This window comes from Schistocerca cancellata, chromosome 2 (genome assembly GCF_023864275.1).
Source record: "Schistocerca cancellata isolate TAMUIC-IGC-003103 chromosome 2, iqSchCanc2.1, whole genome shotgun sequence".
NCBI classification, from domain to species: domain Eukaryota; kingdom Metazoa; phylum Arthropoda; class Insecta; order Orthoptera; family Acrididae; genus Schistocerca; species Schistocerca cancellata.
In genome coordinates this window covers 1114431697-1114442915 of record NC_064627.1, presented here as the reverse complement: position 1 = coordinate 1114442915, position 11219 = coordinate 1114431697, and the positions used below count along the sequence as shown (strand labels likewise).

Below are 11219 nucleotides of genomic sequence, written 5' to 3'. Positions count from 1 at the left end.
GCAACCCATTGTTTGAAAGTCTATTAAAATAATTTTTAGATGTCTGTCATTTTGAGAAAATTAACATGTTGTCCAAGTATGCAAAATGGCTAGCTGATGGCAGAGCACTTCGTTGATTAAGTGTTGCCATACCTGATCAGCGTTCTTTAGACCTGTTGGCATCCATATGTACTTGAATAGTCTGAATGTGTGATTATGGGTGTTTTTGGAGTGTCTGCTGGTGCCATGGGAATATGGTGGTAGGCATTCTTGAAACTCCTCACTCTGAATATCTGTGTACCTGCCTGAGCTCCTGTTACGTCCTGTATGTGGGGTACAGGGTAACAGTATGGAATTGTATGCACATTCAAAGTGCAGTACTCATTGGAATGTTGTCAGGAACCATCTGTTTTCTTTGCAAATGTGAGGGAAACCCCTACAACTGTCAGAGCCATGAATAACCCTCTGGTTAATAATTCCTCCAATTCTTTCTTTACCACAGCAATTTTTCCTGGCGTTAATTTGTGAGCCCAGTGTAGTTGGAATGTGGTGTCAAGTGTTGTGTACGACACCAGGGAGAGAGCGGGTTGCTGTTAAAAGTCTGCAAAGGTAAACTGAAGAGAGAGTGGAGGGGAAATGTCTACACTTAAACTCTGAATTTCAGCTTGTGCATTCTCCAGCTCTTTGATTCCTTCACAAATTTGAGAACATAACACTATTTTCTTTAGCTGACTTCAGTCTGTAATGGCCAATAACTTGTCAAGTAATTTATACACTGTTGTACAAAGTACCTTTCTCAATGAATCTTCAGTGTTGACAGCTGAGTCCATAGAATCCAACTCAGCTGTCACTGTGCATGAAGCAGATGTGTGATTCAGTGCATGATGGCTGTTGGAAGAGCCTATATGCCGATAAACAATCTTGCTATTGGTACAGATTTGAACCTTCCAGTTCGAGACATCAGTGTTCAAATGAAACGGCAAATCAGTGCCAAGAATGGCATCTGTGACATCAGCAATCAGAAAAGTCCGCTACAAATGTTTCTTGAAACCCCAAGGTCACCAATTCGATACGCTTGCCAAAAGAAGGAATTTTTGAGATATTAGCTGTGGTGAGCCAGGAGACAATTGGAGATCTTTCTTCTAGTCTCGCCAAAGGAACACTGACATCTGATCCAGAATTGATGAAATATATTTGTGAAACACAAGTGTCCTGGACATAGAAGCGACATGGTCAGCCAAGACTTTTAGTAGCAGACTGTTGATTTGGCATTCCTGAGAAGGACACATTACCAGTGGTGGGAAAGACTCTACCTTCTTGAGTTGGATTGGCAGAAATTAACTCTGGGTCATATGAAGCAGTACATCCACTGTATAGTCTTGACATTCAAGATTAGGCACTTCAGTTCAGAGTAGCTGGTCATGCTGATTCCCACTTGCTGTTGTCATTTGGGTAGCTGCAAGGAGTTGTGCATTTTCTTCCCTGTGTTCAGAATCGGAACTAATATCAACACCATTTGTGTAAACGGTTGTTGACATCGCAGCAAGGGTTGCACTGGCTGCTGTGCTGTGGGTTTCAATGGCATTGTAGTTTCCTTGGACTGTTGCTGAAGAGCACTCAAGTCACACTGGGGTGAGTGGATTCATTCACATGTGGGAGCTGCTGCCTTCTAGAGCATTCAGTGCAACTCAAAATGTAATGGTATTACCAATTTGCAGGCCACCACCCAAGTCATCATGTAGGGGAGTAAGTTTAAATGTGTTGAGGCAGAAACATCTGGCCTGTGTGAGAAACAAAGCGTTGGAAATCCTGAGATAGCAACCACCGAGTTTCACACGCAAAATGTTGACAGATTGATTCAGGACGATCGTTGTATCACTCAGAGAGAAATAGCAAACACAATTGGCATTTCAAAAGGACGTGTGGGTCACATTATTGCTTTGCTTGGCTATCGGAATAACTGGTTGCGAAAAACAGTGTGTGACAGCTTCAGAAAACTTGTTCATCATTGGCAGAAATGTATCCAATTGGCTGGTGATTATGCGGAAAAGCGAATGTCGGTAATTAAAGATCACATTCTAAGGGTTATTTCTGCATTTGATTTATTAAAATGTTTTCATCCAAATCCAATTAATGAAGGTGGACGTACTACTTTTCATTCAACTCTCATTTGGTCAGATACTGCTAACTGAGAATTCAAGTCCACAGTACTACTTGAAATCTCAGCACTTTTAATAGCAAAAGGCAATTGACTGAACCACATTTGTGTTAATGTTGCCTTAGAAACTTAAGATATAGTCACTAGCATTTGTAGGTGACACCAGAATTCAGGTGAAGATTTATCACCAATAACATAACTTTTGAAAACTTGTTGAACATGTATGTCTCTTAATTTGTAAACACAGTGGAGTATGCTTATTTATTTATTTATTCTCCATGGACAAATACAAGGATTTGTTTTGGATAGTTTACATATTGATCATTTCCCCTTAAACATTATGGGAAACAATTATATACAATAGGCCTACAGTAAAAAATTATGTTGCTTTTTTTTTGGTACATGTAAGTACTATTTATACAAATGAAAGTGTTCTACTCCTCTGAGAGGAATTCCTTAATACTATAAATACACTTATTGTTGAGGAACTCCTTCAAGGCAATTTCAAGGCAGCTTCCACTCAAGCTTTTTAATTTTTTTGGAAGTTTGTTATAAAATTTTATCCCCATGTAATAGGGGCTCTTGTCTGCACTTTTTGTATTATTTATTTCCAGGTGATAACCACGTCCCTCCTAGTATTGTACATGTGCACTTCTCTATTTAGATGATCGTACTGCTTGTATTTTAGCATCAGCTGAACAGTTTTATAAATATATAGTGGTGGGAGTGTTATTAGTTTCTTAATTTTGAAAATTGCTTTGCAGGACTCATTATATCTAAGATTACACACATTCCTGTCTGCCTTTTTTTGTGGGATGAATACCCTATTTACATGCTTGGCAGCAGCACATCCCCATACTTCAATTCCACATAAGCATAGCAGATTATACTCATTTCTCATATTTAAGAAATTCTGACATTGCTCACATTGCATAAATTGATTTGCTTAGTTTTTGGCATAAGAAATCGATATGATGCTCCCAAGAGAGATGCTGGCCAACATTACACCAAGGAAGGAAGTTTTATCTTTCAATTATATTTCTGAGCCATCATCAGACACTACACACCATTGCATTTCATCTTGTTGTTGGTGTATTTGAAATTCCATTAGATTTGTTTTATTGATGTTTAAGCTTAAGTAATTGTTTTGGAAGTAATTCTTCAATCCAAATAAGACACCAGAACAATTTTGGGCCAAATCATTCTCGTTGGTTCCTCAGTTAACAATGGTTGTGTCATCCACATAGTTAAGTATCTTGCTGTTGTGTTCTGTGGGTAGATCATTAACATATAGTATGAACAATAAAGGACCCAGAACTGACCCTTGGGGCACACCATACTTTACTATAGTTGGACTGGACTTGTATTTCTTAATAACATTTCCCACTTTGTGTGTGACTTGTGTGAGCTGATATCTGTCTCGTAGGTATGACTGTGTGAGACCTTTGACTATTCCTCTGATACCATAAGTTTCCAGTTTCTCAAGTAGCAGCTCATGAGATACTGTGTCGAATGCATGTGATAAATCTAGGAACAAATATACCACCCTTTCTTTTTCATCTAATTTCATAAGTATCATATATACTACATTACATATGGCATTTAATGTTGAATAACCTTTCCTAAAACCATGTTGGGTTTCTCATAGCAATTTTTCTTTGACAAGATAGTTTTCTAACCATAGTGAAATAATAGGAATAGAATTCCTTTGCTTAGGAATGTAATTAAGCTAATGGGTTGGTAGTTTTCGACTTTGTCGATACTACCTTTTTTGTGCAATGGCTTGACTATTGTGTATTTTAATTCAGATGGAAACACACCTTTATTCAAACTTTCATTGAAGAGGTGGACCAGAACAGTTATGAGTGAATGTCTGCATAATGGAAGAGATTTCATCCCATCCCGTAGAGAATTTGTTTTGCATTTTATTTATGATTCCCTCTACTTCAGTTGTAACTGTTTCATACATAAACACTGACTTTTCTACCTGGTAAGAAGTTCTGTAGTCATCAATGTCAGAGGTCACACACATGTTACCTGAATTTATAAAGTGGGTATTAAAAACATTGCTGATCATATATGGATCTGAAATATGTACATTATCAGTTGTTAGTTGGATATGGTGTGTGTACCTGTAAACAGAGGGCACGTTATAAATTGTGTCTGATAATAATAAAAAAAATTTAAAAAAAGAATTTGTTTGTCTAAAGCAGTGATGATCAGGATGAATTGTAGAATTCGTCACATACACCAGAGACCACAAACAAAAGTTTCATTATTTCTAGTCATAGATCTGGCTGCTGACATGTACAGCAGAACAACAATTTTGCTTTGAGGCATGTAAGATGCTGTCCTGTAGCAGAACTGGATTGTACATAATGAACACATTGATCTCAGGTATTTTGGAGATTGCAATACTCAAATAACTCACTGCATATGTGAAACATATTCAGTTTTCTACACCTTGTTACAAAGTTAGTCAGATAAAACAAACCAGTTGGCATGTAATTAGTAAAGGTATTGTGTATTTTCAATGAATTAGGATGAATACTGTACTGCAAAGATCTTTGTATCACCAAGTGAAGAAAACACAGTTATTGTTGTATTTATTATTTTTGTGATGGTATTCAAAATGTATTAGATAACAAATGTCAAAATTGCAATGAAAATGTGCTAGGTACAAATACTTTTATATAATGTTGAAGAAATTTGAGATTATGGGTATGAAGCATTGTCTATGCAAATAAAACCACATATCTACATAAGATGGGAATGTATTTCTGTTAAACTGTTGTCACACGCATATGTCCACACAAGCACACATCTGGACGGAAACTAATCAGCTTTCCAAAATTGTAAAATGGTTCAAATGGCTCTGAGCACTATGGGACTCAACTGCTGAGGTCAGTAGTCCCCTAGAACTTAGAACTAGTTAAACCTAACTAACCTAAGGACATCACAAACATCCATGCCCGAGGCAGGATTCGAACCTGCGACCGTAGCGGTCTTGCGGTTCCAGACTGCAGCGCCTTTAACCGCACGGCCACTTCGGCCGGCCCAAAATTGTAAAACCTTAATTGTGGTAGTAGCCATGCGAGTCTGTGTTGTAATAGATTTTGTGGTGTCAAGTCTGTGTTACAGGATGCTAAAATCTTGTAAAAAGTTTTCTGAAGTTAAATTCTTAATTTGACATACTTTATTTCATAGTTAGCATGTCACATTTTGTCTGGCAGTGTGCAAAGAAATGGACCATAGCGAACATCCTTTAATAGAGAAGCTATAAAATCAGAAGTTACACCACCATTTATTTTGATGGCAGACATGAAGATGATCAGGGCCTACTTAGGCAGGTACAACATGTGCAGCTTCACAGGGTGGCAAAATTTTGGGAGCAGCAAAATGCTTCAGTAATTTATTGGCAAAGTGTTGAGGAATATTTGTACCTGCCATTTGACTCATATTTTACTACTAGTCCACTTGTTTAATGTATTCCGTCTACGAGCACACTAAGGCTCTGTCAAACACGGAGCACGCAACCTGCGTGGGCTCCTGTCGCAGTCCCTTTGTTGCATGCTACAGCACTGTCTTGGTCAAACAGGAGGCGGGCGCCTCTACTTGACAGCCCTTGCTTGAGGCAAGTCGTGATTTTCTAAAGTCCTTGGAGGGCAAATGTGCACAAGGTGGCAGCAGGTACAAAAACACTGATTGAGTTCTTGCAGACAAATGTATTTTTGTATGTTATATGGTACTGTGATTATAAAAAGTGATAAAAAAAGGGCAACAAGGAAGAAAATTCATGCAAGTGTATATTAGTATGGTGTTTTCTTTGTTTATAAATAAATGCGCAGTTGTTTGATATAGTAGCAGATGAATATTGTAGTCACAGTTCAGTTGAAATAATAATGCTCTTACACAAATCGATGGTGTCATTATAGAACAATTTAAGTTACAAATATGCCTCTTTGACATCAGCTTCTTCAGTATTCATTGTAAGTCTATAGGCGTTAAAAAGACTCATCACTCCTGAGCAAATATACCGAAGGCATTTTTCACCACATGACAGCTCCTACAGATTTGTCTATTGAAAACTGTTTTTGCAGTATCTTCTGGGTACTCTGATCTGTGGAAGGAGTTTATCTGATAAGTTTGTAATTTAAAATCTTATCACCTATCACCACATGAGAGATGAACATGTTTGTCCCCAACAGTGCTTTCAGAGGCAAAATACATGGAATAATGCAGTTTTCACAACTTGTGCTGTCACAGAGTGTACCATATCTGCCCATGTTTATAACAATGGAGTTGTAATCATGATCAATAACTGCAAGAATGACAATTGAAAACAAATTTTTGTAACATAAATAATGTGACCCATTGTTGTTAGGGCTTTCATTCTAACATGCTTCCCATCTAAGATGTCACTGCAATTTGGAAATTGTCACCATTCCATAACCTGTCTCAGTTTTCTTCCAGATTTCCTCTGCTGGTTGAGGTAAATACAGTGGTTGTAAAATGTACAGTTCTTGACACACATTTGATTATGCTGGAGACACCAGTCCTTTCCATGTGGAATTAAAAAGTGATGATGTAGTATGAATCACCAGTGGCCAAATACCTGAAATAAAATGTACTATTTGTTAGTAGCCTAATACATGCACCACATGAAATAAAATAACTTCATATGGGCTTGACTGACAGGTGAGGCTATTCGAGCAAAGTGGAAGAATCTGTGGGACTTCTATAGCAAATACCTACAATTCATAAAATCAGGTACAGCTTCAGCCAAGAAGTATCAGATCTGGCCATAGGCAAGTCATTTGGAGTTTCTTCCTGACGCACTGTCATCATGTCATACAGCGTCAAATGTTGAAGAATCAGAGGAACCATTTCCTGACAGTGGGGATCAAGAAGAAGAAGCATAATTAAATCTGTGTGCGATGCCAGTTCATCTGGCAAAAAAACCAAAATGAGAAGAAATAAATGAAGATGTAGCAGCAGTCACGAATTATCAATACACCAGAGCCAGTAACAGTACAGAGAAGCATGAACTTCATCATATGACAACTCATTTTTGAATTATGTGCTATTTTTCAAGACATTCTCAGCTTGAACATAAACTCATATAAAATGCAGCTGACACAGTATCTGGAGAGCTTGTGATATTAAACAATGAAACACTATCACATCCCCGGGGCACTGTCCTTGCATCACCCATCTCAGAGGTGTCACAACGTAGTGCTGATACTATAACAGCCGGCCGCTGTGGCCAAGCGGTTCTAGGCGCTTCAGTCCAGAACCGCGTTGCTGCTATGGTCGCAGGTTCGAATCCTGCCTTGGGCATGGATTTGTGTGATGTCCCTTGGTTAATTAGGTTTAAGTAGTTCAAAGACTAGGGGACTGATGACCTCAGATGTTAAGTCCCATAGTGCTTAGAGCCATTTGAACCATTTGATACTATAACATAAAATCAAGTCACCATGGCAATTTTGAAACTAGAGGAATCTTCCAATGACTTGTTTAGTACCAGAGAAATGTATGAGAAGGCAAAAGTTTGTTTCAGTGTAGATGAGTGACTTATAGTTCACACTTGTTTGTATACAGTATTGACAATATATTTCGGTTTATATTTTATTTATATAGTTCCATCTTTTATGATGATTACTATTTTTGAAAATATATAGTTACAGTAAGTAATAAAGTAAATGGTTCCTATCATAAATAATGTGCTTGCCTTAAACAAATTGACCCAATGGGCTTTCTCTAGTTCATTTCCACTTTTGACATTTTAAGTTAAATGAACTTGTGTAACGCTTCCAATTGTTCACAAGACATTTGAAAATAACTGAAGAAAAGGTCTTCACAAAGGTCTTCACTTCCTTGCAAAGACAGTGAGTGATATTTCCTGTCATCTTGTCATTCAGTGCTAATTTCATATTTCCACTTTTTTTTGTTTCCTCAAAGCGAGTGCAAATAAAGGCAACAGTTTATCGTCATGAGAACTGATACTCATGCTTACTGGACAGCAGCTGATTCACTCGCAATGAGCACCATTTGACAACTTGATCACTACTGTCTGCCTGTGCTCTGTTTGACCACAGCCAGCTGCAGTTACCAAAAGAGCATACTGAGCACACGCACAGCCTGCTGCCAACATCTACATTGAGACTGCGCAGTCCATCTTACAGCGTGTGGTGGAGGGTACTCCCTGCCTCAACTAGTCATTTATGTTCCACTCACAAATAGAATGAGGGAATAATAACTGTCTATATGCCTCCATATGAGCCCTAATTCCTCTTATCTTATATCCGTGATACCTATGCACAATGTATATTGGAGGCAACAGAATGATTCTGCAGTCAGCTTGAAATAGTGGTTCTCTAAGTTGTCTCAATAGTCTTTCTCCAAAATAACATTCCCTTCCCTCCATGATTCTGCAGTCAGCTTGAAATAGTGGTTCTCTAAGTTGTCTCAATAGTCTTTCTCCAAAATAACATTCCCTTCCCTCCAGGGATTCTCATTTGAATTCCGAAAGCACCTCAGTAACACTTGCATGTTGTTCAGACCTAACAGTAACAAATTTAGCAGCCAGCCTCTGAATTGCTTTACATCTTCCTTTAATCTGACCTGGTACAAATCCCAAGCACTTGAGCAATACTCAAGAATAGGTCACACTACTGTCCTATGTGCAGTCTCCTTTACAGATGAATCATACTTTCCCAGCATTCTCTAAATAAACCAAAGTCGACCATTTATCTTTCCTACCACATTCCTCACATGCTCATTCCATTTCATATTGCTTTGCATTGTTTCACCCAGGTATTTGAACGACATGATTGTGTCAAGTAGAGCACTACTAATGCTTTATCCAAATGTTACAGGTGTGTTTTTCCTACTCATCCACAGTAACTTACATTTTTCTACATTTTTAGCTAGCTGCCATTCATCACACCAACTACATGAGTTGGTAGCCCTGCACCAGGCGAGACGCATGAGTTTTGTGCTGCCGTACAGATAAGTGACTTAGACTGTAATAAAACTCAGATTAGTTCAGGAAACTAGTCTAATACTTGTATTAGTGTGTTTTGCAAGCTTACTATTAAAGCTTTCACTTATCTTTGCGTATTATTCCAGAAAACGCGAAAGGAAAATAAAGTAGAGTTACGATCGTATTCTTGCATACATTTCAGTGCAGTACAACTTATAGAATCTCATTTAATTGTTCTGTCCTGTTCCAGCAAGTTAAGAAAAGCATATCCTTTTGTTGTTTAACTCTTATTTTGCGAAACACAGCATAAATTTTAAGTTACAGTTTCTGTAAACTTTACACATACGGTAGTAGCTTTGTTTACATACAGTTGTGACTAGGCCTAATTTTTGTAAACATGTTTTTCTTCTTTTTTTGGTAATCTAACTTATTGTCACTAAAGTAGTCAAACAATGGAAACTCCAGGATGGAATGTAACAATAGGAGAGAAGGAAACTTTCTACTCACCATATAGCGGAGATGTTGAGCCACGATAGGCACAATAAAAAGATTCACACAAACATAGCTTTCGGCCATTAATCCCTTTGTCAGCAGTAGAGACACACACACACACACACACACACACACACACACACACACACACACACTCATGCAAGCACAACTTGCACACACATCTGCAGTCTCAGGGAGCTGAAACAACACTGTGAGCAGCAGCACCAGGTGCATGATGGGAGTGGTGACTGGGTGGGGGTAAGGAGGAAGCTGGGGCGGGGAGGGGGAGGGATAGTATGGTAGGAGTGATGGACAATGAAGTGTTGCAGTTTAGACGGAGGGTAGGAGAGAAGGTGCGGAGGGGGGAGGGGGTAAGTAATGGAAAGGGGAGAAATAAAAAAAAAAGAAATTAAAAGACTGGGTGTGACAGTGAAATGACAGCTGTGTAGTGCTGGAATGGGAACAGGGAGGGGGCTGAATGGGTGAGGACAGTGACTAACAAAGGTTGAGCCCAGGAGGGTTACGGGAACATAGGATGTATTGCAGGGAAAGTTCCCACCTGTGCAATTCAGAGAAACTGGTGTTGGTGGGAAGGATCCATATGGAACAGGCTGTGAAGCAGTCACTGAGATGAGGGGTATCATTTTTTGGCAGTGTGTTCAGATACATGGTGGTCCACTTGTTTTTTGGCCACAGTTTGTTGGTGGCCGTTCATGCGGACGAACAGCTTGTTGGTTGTCATACCTACATAGAATGCAGCACAGTGGTTGCAGCTTAGCTTGTAGATTACATGACTGGTTTCACAGGCAGCTCTGCCTTTGATGTGATAGGTAATGTTAGTGACCGGACTGGAGTAGGTGGTGGGAGGATAATTACGCTCAGTGAAGGCTTCAGTGAGACCCTCGGTATATTTAGAAAGGGACTGCTCATCACTGCAGATGCGACGACCACGGGTGGCTAGGCTGTACGGAAGGGACTTCTTGGTATGAAACAGGTGGCAGCTGTCGAAGTGGAGGTATTGTTGGTGGTTAGTAGGTTTGATATGGATGGAGGTACTGATGTAGCCATTTCTGAGGTGGAGGTCAACATCTAGGAAGGAGGCTTGTTGAGTTGAGTAGGACCAGGTGAAGCAAATGGGGGAGAAATTGTTGAGGTTCTGGAGGAATGTGAATTAGGTGTCCCCACCTTCAATCCAGGTAGCAAAGATGTCATGACATCTATATGGTGAGTAGCAACTTTCCTTCTCTCGTATTGTCACTAAAGTAAGTTTGTTTACATACGATTGAGACTAGACCTAATCTTTCGTAAATGTGTTTTCATGTTTTTCAGTAATTTAATTTGGCTTATTCTCGCTAAAGTAATATTTTTACCATGAGTGAAAAGTACCTGATTTGTTGTAGAATTGTGAGCTCTGGGGTTTGGTGTGATGGCTGCAGTAGTTTTTTTTCCATTGGGGTGACTGTAGCGGCTTGGGAAATGGGGTAGTGGATCAGACTCATAAGTGGTTCTGTAGGATATGCAGTAGAGATAGGAAAATAGTGGAACAGGAGAGGAAAATTGCTGCCCTTCAGGCACAGCTAGAGCAGGCTAGGGAAGATCTGAACA

General features: G+C 39.2%; 1 protein-coding gene across 1 annotated transcript in view; it reads left to right on the top strand.

The window, feature by feature from the left end:
* The window catches only part of LOC126163141 (casein kinase I-like), a 182948-nt gene extending 173863 nt beyond the window's left edge, over nucleotides 1–9085 (top strand). Inside the window, exon 10 of the mRNA XM_049920066.1 lies at nucleotides 9067–9085. Coding sequence (XP_049776023.1) covers nucleotides 9067–9070 — 4 coding nt within the window. The 3' untranslated portion in view covers nucleotides 9071–9085. The remainder of the gene's footprint in view (nucleotides 1–9066) is intronic.
* The last annotated feature ends 2134 nt before the right edge of the window (nucleotides 9086–11219 follow it).